The sequence below is a fragment of the Aspergillus aculeatinus genome (assembly GCF_003184765.1).
Source record: "Aspergillus aculeatinus CBS 121060 unplaced genomic scaffold BO66scaffold_40, whole genome shotgun sequence".
Taxonomy (NCBI): domain Eukaryota; kingdom Fungi; phylum Ascomycota; class Eurotiomycetes; order Eurotiales; family Aspergillaceae; genus Aspergillus; species Aspergillus aculeatinus.
In genome coordinates, this window is record NW_020291509.1 from 93298 (window position 1) to 118957 (window position 25660).

Below are 25660 nucleotides of genomic sequence, written 5' to 3' on the forward strand. Positions count from 1 at the left end.
ATGACGACCGAAGGCCGCTATACTCCCAGCCCCGAACCGCCGCCGGCGCTGTTCGTGCGTGCTATGTACGATTATGATGCCGATGACCACACCAGTCTCAGCTTCCGACGAGGTGATATCATCCAGGTGTTGAACCAACTAGAAACTGGCTGGTGGGATGGGGTTATCAACAACAGTGTGAGGGGCTGGTTTCCCAGCAATTATTGTACTGTGATCACCGATATTAGTGAGATCGAGGAAGAGCAGGTTTCGCATGGTCGCGACGAGGAGGAGGAGGATGCAATCGTGGACTCCGGCGCGGGCGAGGATTACGAAGAGGAACAGGAGGCCGATGAAGCCGATTTTGGTGGAAACTCGCGCGATTCGCAGCCGATCTTGCCCATTGAAGGCGCAACCGCGCCCAAGGAGCAGGAGGAGGCCGCTTTCTGGATCCCGCAAGCCACTCCTGACGGCCGCTTGTTCTACTTCAACACACTCACCGGCTACAGCACGATGGAGTTGCCGTTCGAAAACCCAACGGCCAACGAGACCGGCCCCTACGATCGGAACACAGTCATCGTGCCGGACCAGACCCGACCACCGCCGGAACTTATGGCCCGTGGGTTCGAACGCGACGAGGACGACTACGATGGTTCGGCGTCTGAAGCGGAGGGCGAGTCCCTGATGTTGACCTCTCGCGACTCGATGTCCCGGAGGCGCCAGTCATACCTCGATGGAGTGTCACCCGCGACATCCATGGATTCTTTGCACCCACCGTCCGCTACGAAGTCGGTTAGTGACGACAAGCTCTCATATCAAGCGATGCGCTGCGCGCAAAACTTCTACGGAGGCGCCCCGCCAAGTAGTAACAACTCCATCTCGGATAACATCCATCGGCCTTCGATCTCCATGGAAGTTCCCTCGCATTTCGTTGATGACGGTGCGTCGACTATTCTGACTTGGCCTTTGCTTGTCGAGAACATGCGGCAGGCCGTGGAAGCCTATCGACAGACCCTGATGAACGGCGACCGGTCGGAGTATGTGCGGAAGGCAGAAGACATTTCTGATCATCTACGCATGTTGCTGGCGGCTGGCTCGGACACGACGGACAACCATTCAGGCAACCCGTCAATCATCTCCACCAACAAAGCCCTCTATCCCCATTTCCGAGATATGATGTCTAAATTCTCCAAGTTGGTGCTCTCGTCGCATATTGCAGCAGCTGATTGGCCAGGTCCGGACTCTGCCAACAAGTGCTTACAAGAGGCAGATGGCGTGATGCAGGGTGTCTATGGGTTTGCTGAGGTCGCAAGGCAGCAGCGCGGCGACTCTATCAATCGCATTGTCCCAGGGTTCGTTGGTGGAAGCCATTCGGGCGGCTACTGGCAGAACAACGGTGTGCTACTCAGTGAACCTGGCCCGACTTCATTTCTGGATCAGGACGGTGGCGATATGCGAGCGGAGCCCTCTGTGCCTCTTGACGCAGCCCTGCTAGACAAGATCGATATCCTCCGGAGAAATTTTGTGGGCAGCATCCGTCGCCTGGAAGAACGTCTGACGCTCAACCAGAAGAAGATCGTCACCATTGTCGAACACGAAAACATCGGCAACCTGGTTTCAGCTGCTGCTATCAAGGTTGTCGACCAATATCGCCCGTGGATCTCGGCTGTCGAGTCGATTAACTTGGCACCCCTCGGAACCGGGTTTCAGAACCCCCAACTTGTCGATTTCAGTCTGCAAAAACAAAGAGTCTACGATGCAATCGCCGATTTTGTTGTGAGCTGTCAAGCGGTTACCGCGCCCCTTGGAGATGAGTGGGCTGAATTACGCGGCGATTCACTTGAAGATAGGTTGAACGCGGTTCGCAGCGTCGCGAGACAGCTGGAGAACTTCGTATCACAGATTGGGTTCTCGCTATCACTTCTTCTGGAGCAGGTTCCTGAGCCCACAACCGTTTTCCGCAGCGAGAGTCGCCTGGGTGGAGAGATTGAAAAGTCCAAGGTTATTCATAGCCGCGCAGAGTCTCAAACTAGAATTGCAACGGAATCAATCGGTATTCCGTCCTCGTACTCGATTGAGCACTCCACCGAGAAGGTGCGACGCAATATGGACAAGGCACAAAGATTCTTTGGACAAGCGCCACCAGCTGCAATTCCGCGGGAATCCGTGCGAGAGCCGGTTCGCGAGCCGGAAGAAACCCCTTGGTTCTTGAAGATGGATCACGAAGGCGAGGTGTTCTTCGATACCAAGAATGACATTCCCACTCTCAAGTGTGGCACTCTTGCCGGCTTAGTGGAGCAATTGACGCGCCATGACAAGCTTGATGCTTCCTTCAACAACACTTTCCTCCTCACCTATCGTTCTTTCACGACGGCGAAGGAGCTCTTTGAGTTGATCACACAGAGATTCAACATCCAGCCTCCTTTTGGCTTGAATCCAGACGAAATGCAGATGTGGGTCGACAGGAAGCAGAAGCCTATTCGCTTCCGTGTAGTCAATATCTTGAAGAGTTGGTTCGAGAACTTCTGGATGGAGCCGAATGACGCGGCGCACACAGCTCTGCTTGAGCATGTTCACTCGTTCACCAAAGACTCCATTGCAACCACCAAGACACCGGGGTCACCGCAGCTCCTGGCAGTCATTGAGCAACGACTCAAGGGTCAAGATACTACCGTCAAGCGCTTGGTTCCCACGCAGGCTACCGCAGCTCCGACACCCATCATACCTAAGAATATGAAGAAGATGAAGTTCCTGGATATCGATCCGACCGAGTTTGCCCGACAGCTTACAATCATCGAATCACGTCTCTATTCTAAGATTCGGCCTACGGAATGTTTGAACAAGACATGGCAGAAGAAGGTCGGACCGGATGAAGCTGAACCAGCTGCAAACGTGAAGGCCCTCATTCTTCATTCCAATCAATTGACAAACTGGGTCGCGGAGATGATTCTCACTCACTCTGATGTCAAGAAGCGAGTGGTTGTGATCAAGCACTTTGTCAACATTGCAGATGTAGGCATTCCCCTTCATAATCTCGGCTAGTACTAACCATTGTCCAGAAATGTCGCGCGCTTAACAATTACTCCACCTTAACTTCTATCATATCCGCTCTAGGGACGGCGCCGATTCACCGTCTGGGACGCACATGGTCTCAAGTCAGTGGACGCACATATACTGTGCTTGAGCAAATGCGTCGCCTGATGGCGAGCACGAAGAACTTTGGCGAGTATCGGGAGACATTGCATCTGGCAAACCCACCTTGCATTCCATTCTTTGGTGAGCAGGTTTTGATCGAACAAGGCTTTTTGAAAAGTCTTGATTAGGTGGTGATCAACAGTGGCTGACAGATGATCAGGTGTCTACTTGACCGACTTAACATTCATCGAGGACGGTATTCCATCTTTGACCCCATCCGAGCTGATTAACTTCAACAAGCGCGCGAAGACGGCAGAAGTGATCCGCGAAATTCGACAATATCAGAACGTCCCGTACCTTTTGCAGCCGGTCCCAGAGTTGCAGGATTACATTCTCAGTAATCTGCAAGCGGCGGGCGACGTGCATAACATGTACGACCGAAGTTTGGAAGTAGAGCCGAGAGAGAGGGAGGACGAGAAGATCGCGAGGTATGCTGCTAACAATACTCCTATCGCTCCCACCACTGCACGCGCCAGTCCTACCACAGGAAATGGCAACAACAACCTCAACACTGCCAGCATGCGTACTTTGACCTTCGCGAGCATGGTCGTGTTAACACGATGATAATGTCAACCTGTGTTCTGGCTTCTTTTGCCATTCCCCTGCATTTGTTCCGCTACCCGTGAGGCCATGACCACTCACTTGGGAAGTATGCGCATGCTGCTGAGGGACCGTTATGCATTCACAATTTCTGATTGAACGATCGAAGACTAACGATTTTGGTTTCTAACACGTAGACTCCTATCTGAATCGGGCTTTTTGTAAACCGCCGCTTTACCGCTTCTCCGTCGGGGCGTCTTATCGGGCCAGGCGTGGTGCAAGGCCAATCCTTGTCGGTGTCACAATTGCTACGTGCGCTTGGACGTGACCGCTCCTTTCACCAGTCAAACTTTGAATTGAACTGCCAGCAGCAATGAGCCTATCAGATGCGCTCAGCCGACCCCCTGATGGCGTGATAAGCAAGGGTCGGAGTTGCATACACATACATCCACCCCAACCGCGCCGCACAACCTTATCTCAATCAGCCGAGCCTATCAAGGTGTTTGCCGTCCACCACCACTTATCACATCAATGGATCACAGCCAAGGTGGCAATTCCCCCCCCCCCCCTGCACTCTATTTTCGACGCTATCGCATATTGCGCCAACCCTGGTGTCGATTTCGCTCCTGTGGCGTTATAGCTCAATTTGAGCGGGAGAATCTGACATGCTGCTTTCAACTGAAACAGTGGGCTTGGATGGTACTATCCATGCGTCCTTACGGCTAGTTGCAGCGGGGAAGTTGGAAAGGTCCACCTTGGCACTGCTGAGCTTTCAAGAATATTGGATCAGGAAAATCAATTCTACGATCTACTTGCCGCTCCGCCTCTCATCGACAATAAAAGCAAAGTCACAAAAAAACACAAATACGACTGGAACGCCCAGGCGGAATCCCACGCCGGGAAGCATGTACAAATTCAACGAGTGTTGTTATGAACGACGCCGACGAACCTCGATCACGACATAGACTTTATCAATTCTGCCAGTCTCAGTCCCTGTCGTCTTTTCCACCTACCTGACTGAGGGCCTCGTTCTTTTCTTCGACCAACGTCAATTCGACATGACCTTGCAATTTCCTTTGTTCCTTCCCTGTCACCTCAACGGCTCTAGCAGTCCTCCCTGCTTTCTATTTCCTTTCGGCAATTGATCGACTCAAACATTGATCATATCTTTCTACCATATATGTTGCTTGTACAGTGATCTGGCTTCCTTCGCTTCTTGTACGCATACCGACGATCCTGTGATCTCTCACCTGGTGTTGATCGTCTTCCCACGAAGGGTCTTACTCATTGTTCGGATTGATGAATAATATGTCATGACACATGTTGCACAGGCATGTGATCTTTGTTGGAACGTGGTTCCAACTGTGATTTTACCTTTCTATGATTGTCACCTGTACTTATCTGTTCTACTACCGAGGATGTACCTCATATTTTAGTGTATAGACCATATCAATGGCGCTCACCCGCCAGGGCTCAAGAATAAGCTCCGTGCTAACAGAGATGCGCAATGAACGAAGTGTAGATGTCAACGCCGCTCCAGTAGCTTTACCCTTCCTGGATTGGTGGAGTTAGTGAGCCACAGTGGGACGAGGCTGGCGGTTTATTTTTGTTACATTTTGTCTAGAAATTGAGAGCAGGCATAAGTCATTCCACCTTATCACTGAATAAAAGGCTTGTCTGAATCATCTGGGCTGCGGCGCTGCATCTGTGGCTTCTTCCTGTCCGATGTTTTGAAATAGCTTCCTCTTCACCTCTGCGGCGAGCAGCCCTTTGACCTCCTCCGACGCAATCCGCTGTCCGTCCCGAGCGATACGGTCGAGCTGGGGATCCCGGACCTGCGTCACATTGCCTCGAGAAACATTGCCCTCCATGCCGCGCGTGGCGCGCCGGACCTTCTGACTGAGATCCATGATCTGCTTACTCCCGTAGTCCTGGGAGGCGAACAGCGGGTTCTGGCTGAGGGTAGCCACCCAGTACTTATTCCACAGCAGATCCAGCATCTGGGCATCCAGCGTACTCTTGAAGATCTCCACCTCGAGCGAGTAGTAATGGGAAGCATGGGCGCCGAAGTCCTCCGCCTTACTCAACGGCACCGACTGATACCCTCCAGCCCCACTGGCCGCACCAACCCCATCCTCCCCATAATCCTCCTCCTCCCCCTGCTGCTGCTGCTGCTGCTGCTGCTCCCCCTTCGACGGCACATAATCCTTCGGGAACGTCCGAAACGCCCCGATGTCCACCTTCCCGGCCGAGATCGTGCGCTCGGGATCAATCACCACCGCCACAAACGGTCCCCCCAACTGCTGCATATCCTGCGTCGTGACATCAATCCCCGACAGCCAACACCCGTACCCGGGGTGACTGTGGTACCACCCGACGGCGTTCTCCATGCGGCCCGCATCCCGACACGACTGCAGGTACGACACCATGTACTCGTTGGCCTCCTCCTGGGCGTTCACCCGCGTCTCTGTGCCTTCCACCGGCAGCCGGTAGGCGTCCGTCACCACGAACGTCTCCGGCAGGATGTACCCCTGCATCAGGCCCATGACTTCGAGTGACCCGCCGGACCGCGCGTGCATGACCATTTTGAGCAGCGCCAGGGCCGAGATCCGGACCGTCTTGAAGTAGTGTGGGTCTTTGGCCCAGGGGCGTTGCGCGGAGAGCGTTCGGTGCGTTTCTTCCGAGTAGGCGTAGAGCGTGTCGCGGTGGGGGTCGATTAGGGTGGTTAAAAAAAAAAAAAAAAAAAAAAAAAAAAAAAAAAAAAAAAAAAAAAAAAAAAAGCGGAGATACTAACCCCAGGACCGCAGAGCTGCTTGTTCCATGGTGGGCTGGTGTGCTTGCGGTGGTGTGAGATTAAAGGAGGGACGGTTGAATTATGAGGAATGGAGCTTCCAACAAGCTTAATTGCGGGATGATGATGTCGACCGGGACATGAGATAAGATGAGGGGAAAGAGGGGGGTGAGTTGAAAGTGAGTTGAGTTAGTTTACTTATCGGTGACAGCATTGCGGAATGCGGAGACATCCCAGAAAGCGGCGGCGGCGGCGGCCTGGAGGGCGGTGAGTATTGTCCGGCAGAGTCCCGGCAGATCCGGGCGGTCAACCGCTGAATCAGCGGTTGCTGCAGAAACGGGGCGGGAACGTCAAACAAGGCGGCGAAGGGCAATCGAAGCTGAGCGGGCGGGATTTCCCCAGCGCGGGAAAGGGAAGGCCAGCCAGCAGTCCACGGTCACTCAGGGCAGTCCTCGATTAATTGTTGTCCCCCCTCGATCTATCGATCCTCTACATCCACATCCACACCACACCCACACCCACACCAACACCACATCCACCCCAGTCACCCTTGCATCTGCTTGCAGCCGCGGACTCTCGTTAATAAAATATACGGGTTGTGTCTGGTTCTTGCAGATGCCATTCCACTTTCTGTGATCCCTTCTTTTCCTTTCCTTTCTTTTCCCGTACTGCCCTGTCCGCCTTGCAGACTCTGTTGCGGTCTTCCCGCGGCAAATCCTGACAGGTGAAAGGCGCATTGTCGCCGCAGATCTTATATGACGGTGGATCGCGAGTTCGCTCCAAGGCGATCGGCTCCGTCAAGTGGGTTGCGCGTAAAATCGCAATCGCTCTAAAGCAAACTTCATACCCGGCGCTTGCACATCACCCGATCCACCTAGGCTTGGGCGGACCATCTCATTCGCAATGGCCGTCGATACCAGCTACCTGACCACCCAGGTCAACACTATCGTGTCGGAACTACATGGTATCTACGATGACATCGGTGTTCCGAGCCATGAGCGCGACGCGCGTGAGGCAGAGGTTCGTTGGCCCCCATCCGCATCAATCCTCCCTACGGTGATCGTTTGCGACTGACATGACCGAACCCCCCTTTCAGCTCTTCAGTGCTTTGTCGGAAACGCTGAACAACCACCTCAAACTCGTGGACACGTAAGTAATACACACTGCGCGATGAGAACCGAATCAATTCAATTCACCCTGTTGTTTTTGCCAAGAACGGGCGGCTAAATCTTCGACTACAATCAGTGAGAAGAAAGAGATGGAGGAAGAGGCGCAGCGACTCATCACCGCCATTCAACACATGGAACACTCCCTGGTGGATGAGAAGGCCAATGGACAGTACAAGCTCGATCACAATGCCTTGCGCGTCAGCTACCCGCTCAACCGTTGTTTGGCGTTCCTGCGCGAGGAGCACGGCGCGTTGAGCAAATTACACAAGGAGCGTTTCGAGCAAGTGAGGAGTAAGTTTGCTTTGTTGTTCTTCGCGCGCGAGAGTAGGAGACCCGTCGGACTGACTGGTGCAAAAAGAATTGGTAGAGGCCCTTGAATCCTACGCGTCGCATCTCGAAGCAACATTTGTCACCATCGAATTGCCGCCGACAGCACCGGGAACCACGATTTCGCCGAGCTTCGATCTTTCCCCGTCCTATGTCACCGCCCTGGACGACGAGTTTACGAGAGTCTACGAAGAATATCATCGACGCTTGGAGTTCGTCAAGACCACTTGCGAGGAGATAATCAAACTGTGGGCTGAGCTTGGTACCCCCCAAGTGCAGACCGACACGAACATCGTCAAATATTACCGGGAGGCGCCTGAGCAACTCGGTCTTCACGAGTCGGATCTGAACAACCTGAGGGCGAAACGCGAGAAGCTGCTGGAAGAGAAGAGAGGTCGGGAGCGCAAGCTAAAGGACCTAAGGACCGCGGTGGAAGCACTCTGGGAACGATTCGGCATTGAGGAGGGCGATCGCAAGGAATTCCTCGCTGCCAACCGTGGTTGTGGGCTTCGCACTATCAACGAGTTTGAGGAGGAATTGGGTCGTCTCAACGAACTCAAGAGCCAGAACCTGCACCTCTTCGTTGAGGATGCCCGGGTCCGGTTGCAGGAGCTATGGGATGCGCTATACTTCTCGGAAGAGGAGATGATCGATTTCACCCCTGCCTTTTCCGACGTGTTCAGTGATGCTCTCCTTGAGGCCCATGAAGGCGAGATCGCGAGACTGGAGACCCTGAAGGCACAGCGTGCGCCAGCTTTGGCACTCATTGACAAGCACCGGAGCCTCTTGGCGGAACGCGAGGCTCTGGCTATTTCCAGTCAAGATGCTTCTCGTCTCATGGCGCGTGGCGCGAAGGGGGAAAGACGCGATCCAGGCAAGCTGTTGAGAGAAGAGAAGATGCGAAAGCGAATCGCCAAAGAATTGCCGAAGGTCGAGGTTGATCTCCGGAAAGAGCTGGAGAAGTGGGAAGAAGATTACGGCCGGCCGTTCCTCATCCACGGAGAGAGATATCTGGACGAGCTCACCCCAGCCGTTGCCAAACCTCCTCCACGATCCAAGACTCCCTCCGCTGCCCCGGCTAGTGCTACCAAGCGGAGCACTGGCCAGATGCAGCCACCATCGCGCCCTGCGAGCGTGATGAGAGGGGCCCCACCCCCACGCTCCACAAGCAAGACCCCCACTGGAAACCGCCCTCCAACAAAGTACAACACCATCGGCCCTTCGCGAGCGCCTTCCAGAGCGGGTACTAAGTCTCCCTCCAAGATCCCAGCCCGAGTTCCACTTGGGAACATGCCTCTTGGAAACAATTCCCCCAACCGTCGCGCAGTTCCTGGGGCCTATTCCTCGAGCACAATCAACGGCAAAATCCCAGCACCTCGGCCGCCTCCACCCAGAATGCGGGCCTTGACTGGCGGTGAATCGCGAGAGGAGCGCATGTCCTATCTCTTCGACCCTCCACGGAGCGCTAGCGCGTTGTCGAATACCTTTGTCCGGCCGGTCAGCCCTGAAGACGTATACGATGACCGCAACCAGCGTTCTTTCGTCAGCTCGTCGGCGTTCTCTCAGCGGTCCACTGGATTCTCTCGATCATCGCACTCATCGGCCTCGTCGTTATCCTCCTCCATGCAAGGGTTCCCTAAACCCAATCCCTATCTGCAGCGCGCAGCCCCGCCCCCCGCTCCAGCCCCCCGACAAGTATCTAGTACGTCGACCGTCATTACGGCAACTACCGGATCAGAGAATTGGGAAACCTTTGACTCTGGTGATGAGTCGGAAGCCGATGCTAGCGATGTCTATTACGCTAAACTCCGTGCGGCTCACGGGAAACGCCTGCTGGCTCCCGAAGAAACTCCCATTCTTTCGCTCGGAGGAAAGAAAGCTAAAGGCATTCGAAGTGTCAGCCCTGACGAGCCTGCTGACATCCAGCATAGACAGATGATGCATGCAGGTGGAAGCGACAATGAGTGGACAGATGATATGGAGCCATACTGAAGCATCAAGGGGCCCATCGCTTGCCCCACCTACTCGACACCCTCATCTTGAGCCAACAACGCGGCCATCGGGTTCTTCTGATATTTACCTGTTCCCCTGCCGATCCACCCCGGCAGTCTCTCGCTTGAGCTTCCATGCCCTTTCCTCAGGCAACGTAATAAAGTGCTGCTCAACGCCCCTAATCTTCTTTGTTGAAATTCTTCGAGATTATACCACGCCGTTATGCTGTTGTTGCGTTCTGTTTGCTTCAGCCTTTTGCACTTTACTTGTTGTGGTGTCCAGATCATCTGCGATGCCCATCGACCGACCCACTTCACTGCGTGATCGAGGTCCCAGCCCAGTACAATCCATTTACTACACAACGAACGACATGACTTGGATGCCGTCACGAGTTGCACCCCTACGTGTTGCACTCCCCAAAAAGCTCTCTATCACATTTGGAGCCAAACCACTCGACTTCTTGTACTATGGTTATGTTATCTTCTGTTTGAATACTGCTGCAACTACCTTCCCTTACAGGACATAGTCGATATTGGGGGTGTCTTTCCTTTGTGAGACTACATAGCATCCCAGTGACTTCCTCATGATGACCACTGCAACTGTCTATGGGGGATTTTGCTTGTCTTATACTTGCGAGCTCTGTCCCTCTCTCTGTTTACTATCTTCTTGGTGTGGCTGTCTTGCTTTGCATGTGATATCGTGTACACGTCGCCTGACATGCAACCCGCTTTTTTTTCCTTTGTGTCGTTTCTGATTTGGTTCTAATATCAGCCTTACGCCACTGTTTTAATTAGCTTTTTAGTTTGTGATTCAATACATTCATACTTGAATTTGTTTTGAAGTCTATGGCAGAGAAAGAATTAGTCCCGCGGGGAAGTTTCTAGTTGGTTAAAGCTACTGTGGTTCCGCGGTATAACGAATTTGCAGGACATTCGCAATGGTTTTCGAAGTTGTGATAGCGATGATCCACAGTCCTTTTGCATTCTGCCTAGCTGTTCCTAGTTGTCGAGACAGATTAAAGGACGCACTCCTTGTCCACCAGTACAGCATACCAAGCCAATTGAGAATAGCCATCACTGAACATAGTAGTGGAGTTACACTTCTCGAGATATGCTCAAAGGATGCTCAATAGCAGCACAAGTGGAAAGAACCGCTATGCAAGGTGAGACCTACCAACCAACCCAACTGGTGGCGAAGAGGTGCAATGGATAAAAACCCAATCCGCAATCCTATTACATATTGACAATTTGTGATAATCCCCAAGCGGATAGAATTCGGTCGATATACTCGGCGAGGGGCGATCGCTATCTCGAAGAATCTCAATAGCCCACCGTTTCTGGGAATGTAGAAATTAACTCGACTTTGACTGGTCCTTGGCCGCTCGCTGATGGGTTTTATGCTAGCCAGTCAATGCCCGTCCACTTGGCGGAATACTGTAGAATTGTCCGTAGAACTCGTCTTGATGCTGAGCTTCCAGCGGCCTGTCTGGCCTGCGATGGGATCGAGATTTTTCTCCCGCCACGGGTATGCTTCGAGTTGATCTTTCTTTTGTGAAAAGATTCTCCCAGCCCAGCAGAATACACTTTGGCTGTCCGGGCTTTGCAGGGAAAGGTTGCGGCGCGGCTTGGAAAGTCGATCCATCTGGGGTAGGGTTAGTCTCAGACAAGACATAATACGGAAAGGGGGGGACGGGGGAAGAACAAAACAGAAACGAAAAAAAGACTTACTGCCCATGCAGGAGTGATGGAAGCACGACCATGTCCTACACCCTTTTTCATTCCTTCATCTTTTCCTTGCTGGGGCCCGGTAGTACCCAGCCAACCCCGTTTCGTGTAGCATGACTCAAGAACGGGGAGTAGATTTGGCGATTCTTGTATCTTTTGGTTCGGATCTCGCGTGATAAACTCTTGGCTTGGCTTGAGGAGTCGAGTCTTGTATACTAGATTGATAGAGAAATTGCTCAATGGATAGCTGCGTATTGTAAACGGAGCCGCTTTTCTGGGAAAGCTTTGTCATATGGGAATGAATCCAGGATACCAAAAATTGTGGTTGGCTTCTCTGATTTGATGGGAGGATGGAAGATTGTTTGGAGGAAGGAGAAGAGGAATGGAGAGAAGGTGGCTCGTTTCTTTTTTATGTGTATAGATAGGATTTTACATTCCCCCATATACGTTCACTGATTTTGTGTACATCAATATGGAACCTTGAATGGAGTCTACAGGGGAGGGACATATTCACCTAAAAGCCAGAGGACTTGATGAATGTGCTTGGTAGGCGGGGAGCTTCACTATCCGAAAGGGCGGAGGACTGACTTGCATCGGGGAGTTAATGGATAGATCATGTCTCCTATCGATGAGTAGTTGGTCTGAAGAACTACACATACTTGTGGTTGTGGTGGTTGGTGGTTCATGTTGTGGGGCTTCCCCGGGAGATCCACACGGTCCTACGGAGTACCCGCTATAACTACAATTCTGCTCAACTCGGGCTTCGATTCTCGCACTCGGGTTTGGGTTTTCCTGGAGGGTGCTCAGTGAGGGGAGGGCGTAGATGTATAAACAGCAAAAAGACAGCAAAAAGGGCAGATAGTATACATCTACATACAGAGACATACACATGTCTGGTCTACTACCTGTCTATCTATCATACACACACATACACACGCACACGCATACAGCACGTGCATTCCCTGGCCGCGTTGGAACTCAGTCTTCGACGAGGGAGGGTATCTCGGTACCGTTCAAGCCCACGGCTCATCTCCTATCCTTTCGTCCAGCAACCCCTAGACCTACCACAGAGGAATGCGAATCAAGAACTCTTGGGCGCAAGCGACCCCATCCACGAACTATCCTTGGGCTCAGTCGCCGCTGCCGCTGCCGCTGCCGACTCCTGCGGCCCCTTATACCGCTTCACCCCACGGTTCGGGACCAACTCCAGCGTCAGGTCCTTGGCATCCTGCAACCGCCGCACCGTCTCCTCGCGTCCCAGCACGACCATCGTCTCCGGGATCCCGGGGCCCGGTGCTCCGCCGGACAGCGCCCACCGCAGGTAATGGTACAGTTCCTTCTTGAAAAACTTGTCCGCTGCTTTGCGGGCGGCCTCGTTTTCTGGTTGCTGGTGCTGGTGCTGCTCTTCTGAGATAATGGCGGACGACCCATCGTAGGCGGCGATATTGGCGCGGTGGGTGTCGAGCGTCCAGTGGCTGGGGGGCACAAGAGTGAAAGCCGTGGCGGCCGTGTGGAGGGCGGAGAGCGGAATCGCGGCGGCGGTGGGCGGGTAGGTCGCCGACGGGGAGGAGGCCGGCGTATAAGGCGGGCGGGTCAGGGTCGCCGCCGGTTGGAAGAAGGTGGCGTTGCGCGCCAGGAAGTCTTCCGGTTTGGTGTAGGATTTGGCGTCCGCTTGGAGGAGTGGGATGATGTAGGATGTGAGGGAGCGGGTTTGGAGGATGGGAGCGCTATGGTTTGTAAGTGGTTGGTTTGTTTGTTTGATGATGGAGGGTGAGAGGCAAGACGTACAGTTGCTCTGGAGGGTAGGTGGCTTCGACGGCCGTGGTGAGTTTCTGCACCATCTCTTGGAATTCTGCGCTCTCCGGCGCGGAGGCGAAGCGCTGCGCGTGCGCTTTCTGGAGGAACCAGAGCTTTTCGAAGGCAACGACGGTGTTGCCGCGGGTGATTTTGAGGTTGAACTGGTTTGCAGGGTTTAGGGTCAGCTTGATGTGCTGCGTACTGGTGGGATGAAAATCTTTAGGACAAGACTTACGAGTTGTTCTAGTTCTTCGAGGCTGAAAATATCGGATTTTTGAGCGTGTGACCATCCCAGAAGGGCGGCGAAATTTACGAGAGTCGCGGCGAAGACGCTCTGCGTGTCTTTGAAGAAGCTGAGATCGATGTCCGCATTGCGCTTGCTAAGCTTCTGGCCGGATCGGTCCACGAGGAGAGGCACATGTCCGAAGTGAGGCGGGGTCCATTGGAAGGCGTTGTAGAGAGCAACGTGCATCGGGGTCGAAGCCATCCATTCCTGGTAGTTCCTCCATTAGATTTTGCTTCGAGTTGGCAATGCGGGCCGCGTAGCTTACCGTGCCACGAATAACATGCGTGATCTTCATGAGGTGATCGTCCACCACGTTTGCCAAGTGATATGTCGGGTGCCCATCTGACTTGAGCAGGATGGGATCATCGTACACCCGCTCGATGAGGTCCAGCTTGTTGGTCGGCCGGTTCTGTCCCGTCTTGCCGTAGACCAGGTCCTGAAACATGGGGTATCCTTCCACCTTCAGCCGGATAACATGCGCCTCGCCCTTGGATGCCTTTTCTGCGGACTCCTCGGCGGAGATTTCAGCGCATTTCCGGTCGTATCCCGGCGCAAGTCCTGCTTCGCTGCGATGCCGTGCGTGCGCGTCCAGTCGTTCTGCAGAGCAGAAGCAGCGATATGCGTGGCCTTTATCGACCAACTCGTGGGCGTGCTTGCGATAGGTTTCGGTTCGTTCGGACTGCGACGGGCCAAGAGCGTTAGCTTCCACTTTAAAAAAGGCACATCAATCTGCAGACTCACCTGTCTGTAAGGACCGTATGGGCCCCCAACGATCGGACCTATTGCGACCCGCCTTCTGTCAGTATGCATCGCATGACTGCGCGACATACAATACACAAGTGCTGACCTTCGTCCCAATGTAACCCCGCCCAGCGAAGATCATCGTAAAGCCTCTGCTCGGCCCCCGGAATCGTACGTTTCTATATGACATCCATCGTTCAGCCCACAGGTCTCACGATTGCCGTGTTTGAGCCTCGAACCTGGTCGGTATCTTCAATGCGAAGCAAGAATTGGCCGCCGGTGCGCTTGGCCAGCAAGTAGTTGAACAATGCCGTTCGCAGGGATCCGAGATGAAGATAACCAGTGGGCGACGGCGCGAAACGAGTTCTAGCAGGGCCGTCGGGGAGATTGGTCTTCTTGTTGTTGCCCATGCGGAGTTTGGAGCTGGGCGCGGCGGCGACGGAGGAGTAACCGGCGCGACATTGCGTGCAGATCCATGTCTGGCGCGCCCGGAGGCTGGAGATCGGTCGTCGCAGCATCATGGCCAAGAGTTGTCAAAATGCCCCACGATCACAGGGGGCGCGCAATGAACAAACAAAGCAATAGGGAAAGATGTGGGGAGGAGATGCGAATCAGTAAAGTAAGAAGCTCGGCGGAGGTGAAATTAAATCCGACCGCAAAAAAGGCGGACGCGGAAATGCCGGACATGTGATTGGCCTCATCCAGCGGCAATAAATTATTATCACAAGCTTTACTTTTGCCGTTGTTTTTCCCTTCTCGCTTGCGCAGTCTTATCCCCCCAGAGACAAGATTTCCTTCCCCCGGCTTGTCGTTTCTTGCTCGGTGTCGTCATTGCACTGTTCTCTGCTTGAATTTCACTTTCTCATTTTTATCCCACTGATACCCCAGTCTTTGTGTTTCTGCTTTGTTCGTCACTCGGGATTCTTACCCGCCACCGCCTGCCAGTACGTTATCCAGGAAATTTTCATTGATTTGAAATCGCTATGCTGACATGCTGCAGTGTCTTCTAAGGTTGAGATTGATCTCTACGGTATATTACCGAAGCTACTCGAGATACGAGGGGAAAATATCAGCCAGCGACTAATCTTTCCGTGCTTTTGCAGAGGTCCTCGAAATTTCCAGCTCCGCAAGCAAAGAAGAAATCCGCAAGGCGTACCGCAAGGTGAGACAGGATGTCAAATGTCATTGTGCACAACTAGCTCTGACAACTTATCTCGGCATGACTTAGGCCGCGCTTGCCAACCACCCGGACAAGGTTCCCGAAGCCGAGCGAGAAGCCGCAGAGGTCCGCTTCAAGGCCGTCCAGGAGGCCTACGATATCCTCTACGATGAAGACAAGCGCCACCTCTACGACACCCATGGCATGAGTGCGTTCAACGGTTCTGGTGAGCCGGGGATGGGGCCAGGCGGCCCGGATCTCGATGACATCCTTGCGCAGATGTTCGGTGGGATGGGCGGCATGCCTGGCGGCATGGGTGGCATGCCCGGCGGACCTCAGGCGCGCAAGCCCCGCCGGAGTGCGAATGAGGAGCAGAAGTATGAAGTCAGCTTGGAGGATCTCTACAAGGGCAAGACGGTCAAGTTCTCGAGCACCAAGAACGTCATCTGTTCTTTGTGTCGGGGCAAGGGTGGCAAGGAGCGCGCTACGGCCAAGAAGTGCGCCACTTGCGACGGACACGGTATGCCTGCCTTCTGTGTTCATGCAGGTTCATTCTGAGCTAATTGCTGTGTGCTGTAGGTGTCAAGCAGATCCTGAGACCCATGGGCCAATTCCTCTCTCCTACCATGGTGACCTGCTCTACGTGTAAGGGACAGGGCGAGTTCTTCAGCGACAAGGACAAATGCAAGAAGTGCAAGGGCCAGAAGACGACCGAAGCGAAGAAGTTGTTGGAGATCTACATCCCTCGCGGGGCGAGGTAAGCGCGTGTGTCTGGACTGCTCGGGAAAGATGGCTAATGTTTACGTCTAGGGAGGGCGACAAGATCATCCTGGAGGGCGAGGCTGATGAGGTGCCGGGTCAAGAACCCGGAGATATCATCTTCCACTTGGTCGAGGAGGAGCACCCGGTGTTCAAGAGAGCCGGTCCCGATTTGACAGCAGAGATCGATGTCACGTTGGCCGAGGCCCTGACCGGTTTCTCCCGCGTGGTGATCAAGCATCTCGATGGCCGTGGAATCGAACTCAAGCACCCCAAGGTTCCTGGACAAGTGCTTTCCCCCAACCAGGTCTTGAAGGTCCCTGGCGAAGGAATGCCGATCAAGCGCGGCGACGCTCGTGGTGATCTGTACCTGATCGTCAACATCAAATTCCCCGATGAGACGTGGAAGCCTACGCCGGCGGTTCTGGAGCAGCTCAGAGAGATGCTACCTAAGCCGGATGCCCCCATTCCCGTCGAAACGGTGGATGAGATCGAGTATGATCCCAAGGGAAACATTGAGGACTTCGGAGCTCATGACCCGGAGGGCGGATCGGCCTGGGAAGACGACGACGAGGAGGGCGAGACTGCGCAATGCACGACCCAGTAGTGGCGGCATTTTTCACGTTCTTTGTTTTCTATTGTTATTCTTGCGTTTTTGTTGGACCTCGATACCTATTTTGTTGGGTCCATCTCATGGTGATAGACTTGCTGGTTATGTTAGATCCGGCTCCACTCTGGCATCATGGGCGTTACAGGATTGACCTCCCATGAACGGATGAATGAAAAAGAACAACTTGATGATTCCAACTAGACAAGGTGTTTTTGTTTTGGAGGGGTGCGATATGATGGTGCGTCATAGGCAATTGGGGGGGGGGGGGGGGCAGCCCACTCTCTCCTCTCTGCGCGGGGAAAGCGTGGGATGTCATTTAGTCAGTCAGTAGTGGTTAACGTTACAACTCAGCGCAACTGTCTCACTCTCTCGTCCGAGACTAGACCACGCCGCTCTGTGCGTGTGGGAATTCCCCTCCCCCACAGCACCGGTCCTGAAGAACAAAATCACTCGAAAGAAGCAACAACAGTCACCACACTCAGCTAGAGCATGGAGCGTGGAGCGTGAACGAAGCTGGAGAGTCCGGCGACTCCAACGTAACCCCCACCCTCTGATCCGCCCAGAATCCGGGATAGCGTGGGGTAGCCAAACAGAAGGGAAAATCAATGACTCGGATGGAAAACCAAACCCGGAACCGAAAGCCACGCGATCGGGGTTTCCAGCTTGGAAGTTCCCCAAATTCCACCTCTTCTTTTCTGGTTCTCTAATCTTGTCAGGCTGTCTCTTGGGACTGATCAATTAATAAGAAATTTAAAAGGTAACCATTCCCCTCCGCATACAACCCGGACATTCTTCCTTTTGTTCTCCTCTTCCGAAAGTCCAGCCGATTTTCCACCCCCGCACCCGGGTTGGCTTATCTACGTACTGCGAGTACAACTGTAACTTGCTGTCCGTCTACGACTCGGAGGTTCTGGCCCGAGGGCATTCGGCACTGGCAGTTCGGGGTCTCTCCGATTTGAGTCACGGGTGAGTCTTGGCGGGGATTCCTACTTGATATACCGTGTCTATATATATATAAACTAGACGCGGACGTGCAGTACTTACTGATTGGCAGAAGTTCTAGTCTCATATACTAATACGCCTTTCGCATTTCACATCCCCAAAAGATGCCGTGCGGGTCCCAAGCGGCCTGCGAAGGTTGCTCCTGCAGCGCCAGCAATGGCACCCCCGCACCTGTCAACATCGAGGACTGCGAGTCCGAGCTGCTGGCGCTTCGCAAGCGGACCATGGAGCTGGAGAAGACGTTAGCGACGATGACCAAGGGCGGTGGTGGTGGTGCGGGCGGCCCCAAGCGGGGTCGGAGACTACGCTCCGCGGACTGGTTCCGGTGCGAAGAGGACCCGGGCATGATGGCGCTGTACATCGAGCGCTATCTCAACTACGGGATGACTCGCGAAGAGTTGATGTCCGGCAAGCCCATCATTGGCATTGCGCAGACGGGGTCGGACTTGGCCCCTTGCAATCGGCACCACCTGGAACTCGCGAAGCGGGTTCGGGAGGGGATCAGATCGGCGGGGGGCATTGCGTTCGAGTTTCCCACCCACCCCATCCAGGAGACGAGTCGACGCCCCACGGCGTGCATTGATCGCAATCTGTCGTATCTGAGCCTCGTGGAGGTCCTGCATGGGTATTTCTTGGATGGGGTGGTGATGCTCACGGGCTGTGACAAGACGACCCCCGCGTGCTTGATGGCGGCTGCTACTGTGGTATGTTTATCACTTCCGTGATTGCGCATGGGGAGGATGGTATGGTGCTGACGCTGCTGAAGAATATCCCAGCCATCTGTATGAATGTCGGCCCCATGCTCAATGGGTATGTCAAGAACGAGCTGGCGGGTTCGGGCATGGTGGTCTGGAAGGGCAGGGAGAAGTATGCCGCCGGGGAGATCAACACAGAACAATTTGTGGACTATATCTCTCGAGGGTACGTTGTGGATGTTCCTATATGTGATCACTTCTCACCATATGTGCAACAGAACACCGTCCGCGGGACACTGCAACACAATGGGCACGGCGTCGACGATGAACGCCTTGGCTGAAGCCTTGGGCATGGCGCTGCCTGGCTCAGCCGCCATTCCTGCTCCTTATCGCGAGCGAAGCCAATGCGCATATGAGACTGGCGTCCGAATAGTAGAGATGGTTCATTCCGATCGCAAACCGAGCGACATCATGACGAGGGAAGCTTTTGAAAACGTGATAGCGGTGAACACGGCCATTGGGGGTAGCACCAATGCTCCCATCCACATCAACGCCATTGCAAAACACATAGGGGTTGACCTTTCCCTTGATGACTGGGATCGTCTAGGGTTCCATATCCCCCTCCTCCTGAACATGCAGCCTGCGGGGGAGCTGCTGGGCGAAGAATATTACCGTGCAGGCGGACTGCCCGCGATCATGGCCGAACTGCTGGACGCAGGGAAGCTGAACGCAGAAGCCATCACATGCAATGGTCATACAGTAGCGGAGAATGTGCGGGGGAAACACACCTGGGACCGTCGGACGATCCAGGCTTATGACGACCCGATCCTTCAAGATGCCGGGTTTCTCCACCTGCAGGGTACGCTGTTCGAGTCGGCCATCATGAAGACCTGTGTGATATCGGATCAATTCAGGAAGAGCTTTCTGGAGAACCCCACCGACCCCAATGCTTTTGAGGGGGCGGTGGTGGTATTCGACGGACCCGAAGACTACCATCATCGGCTGGAAGACCCTGCAACCCCCATAACCGACAAGAGTATTCTGGTGATGCGCGGGGCTGGACCGCTCGGTTACCCCGGTGCAGCAGAGGTGGTCAACATGCATCCTCCGGGGAACCTTTTGCGACAAGGAGTCAAATCGCTCCCTTGCATTGGCGACGGGCGACAATCGGGTACCTCCGGATCTCCGTCGATTCTGAACGCGAGCCCCGAGGCAGCTGCAGGGGGGAATCTGGCCATCCTGAAGGATGGCGATCAGCTGCGTGTTGACCTCAACCAACGCCGGGTAGATATTCTCGTTTCAGCCGAGGAACTGCAAAGACGTCGGGACGAACTCGAGGCCAACGGAGGATACGGGGTACCGGAAAGTCAGACTCCATGGCAAGAGTTATTCCGCAAAGAGACGGGGCAGCTGAACGAAGGGATGGTTCTTCGCGGAGCAGTCAAGTTTCAACGCTTGGCCCAGCGTTATGGGGCACCGAGACATAACCATTGATGAAATGACGCCACAACTGAAGAAAGCGAAATAATTAATCTCGCAAGATGATGATTCTTGGTCTAGTCCTGCTTGTATGGAATGTGCGCACTGGCTTTACTTCAGGTCAAGTGATGTAGACCTCAGTCTTGGCCAGTAATTCCCCTCTTGGAATATGGTCCATAGGATGGGGAAGTGTAGGCAGTTGCATATGCAGCCTTAATAGAAAAGAATAGGGCTGACTGGCTGGTTGTGTAATTGGAAGGGACTGGAACCTCGAACATTGATCACTCAGCTTGATTTCAGGCCCCAAGCCAGGAAAACAATTATAGCAAGGAGCCTCCTTACTTCCTTCTCTGCATTCAACGTGGGATTCACATTTTCCAAAGTTCAGACAGCACAGCCCCTCCTCCAATCCTCCCTCCTTCCTTTCTCCTTCAATTCTCGTGTCAGGATCCGAGGCTGATGACAGCATCGCATGTTCTGATCTGTGCAACCTGCACCTCTCGGCGAAAGAGCCTCTTGTCTCTCTCCTCGGTCTCTCATTCGACTCGCCCGCATAATCCACCGGCAGACACCCACCACAGCCCACAATCTCCCAAACTAAGTTCTGACACACACCCATCCAACTCGAGTCAAGGGTGTAGGAATCAGGAAAAAGGAAAAGCTGGAAAAGGTCCGAGCCAACTCCGCAAACCTCGGTTAACATCGCCTCGTTGTCAAGTCAACTGCAGATGTCTGTTCGTTCAACATCATCATCACCACCACCACCCATGACCGCGCCCGGACCTGATCAAGATAACCAGGATTTCTGTGATTGATGCGACATGATAGCATAGCCGCCGCCCACTCATGATCCCTGGTGTCCAGTTGCCAAGATGGCTCATTCACCGATTTCTTTCGACATCTTATACGCTTTTCTCCGAGAATGGCCGATCTGATAGGACGGCTTGCATAAAAGGCCTGCACAGATAGGTCCGATTGCTTGTGATTTCATCCGTCCATCAGTCGACTAGACAGCCAGTTGTCTAGTGCATGGGAGGTGGTGCTTCAAGAAAAATTTGTCCGGGCCAAGGGAGCTGTAGACTAGGTAGGGGGTGGGGATCGAGACCCTCCGCCAAAGAATGAGGGCCAGAGGGTTTTCACTCTGGAGCCTGTGATTTCTTGTCGCAAACGCTAAAGTGAAGTGTGTTCACTAAGTTTACTGGGCCCCTTCGGGTGACATAGCATGATGACGCTGATGATCGAGGGCTCCTGAAGGTCGGTGATGGATTGAGTCATCGCCATATGGTCTAGCTATCATGTCACTCCTTCGTCTACTCGAATAGGTTGTGGTGGTGATACGGTTTACTAATCCCAAGGCTGAGTAACCAGTGTACAGCCTCCCAAACAGATGACCGATGAGAATGAGATGGGTTGACACCTTCATGAGCCCGATACGAAGTTATCCACCCACTGGGTCGTCTTTCGCATCTCCACCGCACAAGCACGCACACACACAGAGCACCTCGGCCCCCTTTAGACCACCATTCATTATCACCACCACCATTATGTGGACGACATGCTGACTTGTCCTATCTCACATCGGGACAATCTCCCCGGGTCTGAGGTATAGATAGAGAATTTTAAACACACACCAGAACCACCAACGAAGTTGCAGCAGAAAACTTTAATAACCCAAACCGGCCCAGCAACAGTTCAGTGGGCCTGGTGGGTCTCGGGAGTCTCCCGCGTCGTTTTTTTCTCAGTGGGCAAAATCTGCTGTTGCCCTGGAAGGTTCCCTAACTTGACGATGGTCTCGCCCCCGTGCCTTTCGAAGAGTTTTCCTTGGGTTTCGATGCTTGGTGTCCAATCTCCACTTGGCAAATTCTTGAATCCAGAGAGTCAACAATTGCAGAGTGGGATTCGGGGCTGACCTCAGACCGCCCCCCAGGCATCCACTCACAGTCTCACACCATCACACATCTCGCTCTTCCCCCCCTCCTTGGAAAAAAAAGCCACACTTCTCGGCGCACTCGCCCTTAATTCTTTTTTGATTTGATTATTCTTTATATTCATCATCCTTCCCTTCCTGCATAGGAACTTCCTGCATCTTTCCGGCATGCTGATCTTGCTGTTTCCATCCAGTCAGATGCGAGATTGCTAGCATGCGGTTCTAAGAAGCACTAGCAAACATCCAGCTGGGCGTCCGCCATACATCAGTCGATCGCTGCATCTCACTGCGCGTCTGCTCTTAGGTCATTTCACGGCCCCTCTCGCTGCTCTTGACCTGTCGATCCCGTTTCATTGCCAATAAAACCCGCCCCCAAACTCGACTCAATCCCGAGTCCGGACTTCCGCGACTCTCTCTGAAGATAAAAAAGAAAAAAGCAACCCATCTTGTCCTACACACGTCAGGCCTAGATCTTCTACAGGCACCTGTGCATTCATACCTACTATCGCACACCGCATCCTTACAGCCTGTCGACAATCAGCCCAGTCGACGAATCCGACCCCTTTCTTGAGGCACTCAAGAACATTTGCAATCATCATTGATTGCTGTCCACCTTCTACCCCTTGGGTCTTCCTTCAACTTCGGATTCTCTTGTTTCTGTCTCTTTAAATCACTATGCACCTCGCTCAATAACCCGGCGTTGCTCTTCGCAACTTTCTCTCGTCTTCCTACTTGACTTTCTTCGCCAGCAAGCAAGCGCGCTATATTGATTGTCTTCCTTACCGCTTCTCATCATTATCCCTGATCACTACATCTACTTTCAGTCGGCCCTTGGTCTCTCATCCGTCACAATGGCGCCCAACCTCTTTATCTGTCTACGCAAAGCATTCTGTCCCGTGTATTGGTTTCAGCGCGGAGAGCGCATCCACGGGTCTATCCACAAGGAGGAACACTGGGAGAGCCCTGTTCCTGGTATCTACAAGTACATCCCTGGTCGGGGATGGCACCTCATCCTCAAGGATGGCAATGAGCACGAGGAGAAACTGCCGGTGCCCCTTGTTTACTGCCGCATCCTGCACCGATACATTTTCGAACACGAGATGGAGGAGCGCTGTCGCTGGCACTCGGTGACTATCCATGAAGGAGCCAAACCCGAACGACTCCTTTTCTTTCTGCTGGATGACGGCTACACCTGGGTTGCCGGCTGGGACGCCAAGGGAAAGTTCATCCCAGGTCCGTATCAGAAGTGGCACTACGACTCGGAGACGCGCACCATGCGCCGCGAACTGTTCCCCGAGAGCTCCAATGTTTCCCGTGCCAGCATCGTGCCGAACAAGTTGACCTGATCCCCGACCTCCTCGAATGAGATGATCGACCATCGCATCTAAGTCGCGTCTGCAGCTGGTCTCTACAGCGCACGCGTTGGCCGTTCACGACCGATTCAGAACGATTATTGCTGTTTTGAGCTAGCGTTCTAGCGTTTCCTTCCATTTCGCTTTCTTGTCTGTGTTTTCTTCGTTTTGCTTCACGTGTCACGCATAAATCGCTCATGAAATTGCTGGGACGGCTCTACTACTTTGTTTTCTGGGTAGAGGCTTTCTTTCCATAGCGACGAAGGCGTTTTGGGTCAAGGTTATAGACAACCGGATAGATGTTTCGATTTGTTTGTTAGACATCCTATGCTTGATGATGGGATCTTCGGAATTAGCTTTGTCAAAAGATTCTGCTACGGGCAGATTGAATATAGAAGGATGGCCGTGTTGAAAGATTTCTTCTCATATAGAGAGCTTTGTAGTATACAGTATACACAATAGTATCCAGTGTATCGGACTAGATCTGCATCCGAAGTAAAAGAATTTTGGTTGTTGCAAGCAGAGGTGAGGATCTGCATGACAGCCGCATGAGACATGTCATTCAGGATCATTGGGGCTGGATCGGCGGTCACAGAAAAGCATGTGATAATTTGACTGTAGCGTTATCAATGATGCCACAACATACATGTACTGTACCATTTTCCATACTTTATATCCGGGATGGGTTCCTTGATCCATGATCGTGTCCAATCGAGTGCCCACGTCCACCCATGTGCTCTCCCATCTTCACTATCAATGGCCGAGGAGCATTATGCCATCCTCTGAACCAGGAAACTATCTTTGTTAGGTTGCTCTTACGAATTCCCCCGGAGCTCCAAGCATACGGTCGTATATGCAACCCATCCCGAATAATCCTACACTGCCAACCCAGTAGACAGGTACTGTAGTCGAACACATCGATGTCTATGAGGAAGGAAATCTAATCTACAACCGCGCCTTCTCACCCGCCCGCTGCCGCTGCCGCTGCCGCTGCTGCCCCGTGTTCTCCTTCTTCACCCCCTGACCGCTCTCGCCATCGTTACTATTGTCGTCTGCGACCAGCAACCGCTCCAACCCCCGCCGCACCACCGGATCCATCCCGCCGGCCGTCGGCCGCATCGTCTCCCGCGCCACGAAGACATGCGTATACCCGCCCACCACCTTCACGGCCGCCTCGCCCCGCCGGAACACCCCGACCTCGTAGGTCACGCTCGAGCGCCCGAGGTGGTTGACCCGTAGGCCCAGCTCCAGGGTGTCCGGGAAGGAGACGCTGGCGAAGTAGTCGCAGTTGGAGGAGATGATGAGGCCGATTTGGGGGGTGGTTGCCGTTGGGGTTTGGGTTGGGGTTGAGGTTTGGGGGGCTTGAGTGGTGGTTTGGGTGGTGGGGGAGGTGCGCTCCTTCTCCGCGGGGTTGTTGGCGCTGAAGGGGTTCATCCCGCAGTGGGTGATGAGGTAGGTGTTGATGATCGAGTCGAAGAGCATCGTGTACACTGTGTTGTTGAGGTGGGCGTACATGTCGTTGTCGTACCTGGTGGGTTGGGTTTGGTTAGTTTTGGGTTGGCTAGAGACGGGGGAGCTTAGGGACTGGGGACGGAGGGGGATGTACCATCTTGTTTGGTGGGTTTGGTGGAAGAGGTAGTCGCTGCGCGTGCGGCGCTTTTTGGCTGCGGTGGTGGTTGTGGTGGTGGTGGGTGGCATTGTTATGTGGTTGAGTTAGGGATAGGGGGAAGGGGGTGTTGGGTGGATTTTTTGCTGGGGGTCTGTTATGGGTGATGGGAGCGTATAGGCTGAGTTCGTCGGGTTGATTCAGATAAGGAAATAGTCTGCAATTGAATCTGGAGTAGACTCTAGGTTGATGTGAATGCGGAGGGCGGAGGATGTAAATGGGTTTATGATTCCTCCCGGGGATGTGGGGCAGTTTGTGATGAAGCTCAGGGGACCTCGGCTGGTTATGTCGGTTGCCTACAGTATACTGTAGTTCTTGTTCTGCCGTTCGATGCTTGGGGTGTATTCTCTTGAGAAAGTTTCATCTGATTGAGGATATCATTGCCCTCGCAACAGAAGAGTGTTGTGCTTGCAACTTGGGACCCAGATAACTTCTCGAGATGGAAATGCCGAGGTACGGTTTTGAGACTA

General features: G+C 53.5%; 7 protein-coding genes across 7 annotated transcripts; 4 read left to right on the forward strand and 3 right to left on the reverse strand.

Annotated features, from left to right (window-relative positions):
- BO66DRAFT_422012 (putative cell division control protein Cdc25) lies at positions 1-9993 on the forward strand (the record flags this gene model as incomplete). Its single annotated transcript, XM_025650013.1, has 2 exons — positions 1-2955; positions 8716-9993. The coding sequence occupies 2 exons, from the start codon at positions 1-3 to the stop codon at positions 9991-9993; spliced, it is 4233 nt and encodes a 1410-aa protein (XP_025501475.1).
- A 2707-nt stretch (positions 9994-12700) lies between these two features.
- BO66DRAFT_422015 (glutamate--tRNA ligase MSE1) lies at positions 12701-15062 on the reverse strand (the record flags this gene model as incomplete). The annotated part of the gene is made up of 7 exons (XM_025650014.1): positions 12701-13444; positions 13506-13675; positions 13750-14007; positions 14066-14479; positions 14542-14579; positions 14648-14720; positions 14781-15062. The coding sequence occupies 7 exons, from the start codon at positions 15060-15062 to the stop codon at positions 12799-12801; spliced, it is 1881 nt and encodes a 626-aa protein (XP_025501476.1). The 3' UTR covers positions 12701-12798.
- Positions 15063-15310: 248 nt separating this feature from the next.
- BO66DRAFT_378822 (putative DnaJ domain protein (Mas5)) lies at positions 15311-17267 on the forward strand. The gene is made up of 6 exons (XM_025645810.1): positions 15311-15485; positions 15542-15571; positions 15645-15703; positions 15770-16220; positions 16280-16457; positions 16511-17267. Coding segments are annotated over exons 1-6 (1275 nt in total). The 5' UTR covers positions 15311-15484; the 3' UTR covers positions 17067-17267.
- Positions 17268-18175: 908 nt separating this feature from the next.
- BO66DRAFT_413368 (IlvD/Edd family dehydratase) lies at positions 18176-20260 on the forward strand (the record flags this gene model as incomplete). Its single annotated transcript, XM_025649412.1, has 3 exons — positions 18176-18775; positions 18838-18992; positions 19045-20260. 3 exons carry the CDS (start codon positions 18176-18178, stop codon positions 20258-20260), a joined length of 1971 nt encoding a protein of 656 aa, XP_025501478.1.
- A 53-nt stretch (positions 20261-20313) lies between these two features.
- Positions 20314-21194, reverse strand: BO66DRAFT_149885 (uncharacterized protein). Its single transcript, XM_025642138.1, has one exon. It carries the CDS (start codon positions 20946-20948, stop codon positions 20367-20369), a length of 582 nt encoding a protein of 193 aa, XP_025501479.1. The 5' UTR covers positions 20949-21194; the 3' UTR covers positions 20314-20366.
- Positions 21195-23023: 1829 nt separating this feature from the next.
- On the forward strand, positions 23024-23518 carry BO66DRAFT_328618 (uncharacterized protein; the record flags this gene model as incomplete). The annotated part of the gene is made up of 1 exon (XM_025643992.1): positions 23024-23518. One exon carries the CDS (start codon positions 23024-23026, stop codon positions 23516-23518), a length of 495 nt encoding a protein of 164 aa, XP_025501480.1.
- A 484-nt stretch (positions 23519-24002) lies between these two features.
- Positions 24003-25563, reverse strand: BO66DRAFT_422019 (acyl-CoA thioesterase; the record flags this gene model as incomplete). The annotated part of the gene is made up of 3 exons (XM_025650015.1): positions 25131-25563; positions 24542-25052; positions 24003-24008 (listed from the first exon to the last, which is right to left on the reverse strand). The coding sequence occupies exons 1-3, from the start codon at positions 25220-25222 to the stop codon at positions 24003-24005; spliced, it is 609 nt and encodes a 202-aa protein (XP_025501481.1). The 5' UTR covers positions 25223-25563.
- Positions 25564-25660: the final 97 nt, after the last annotated feature.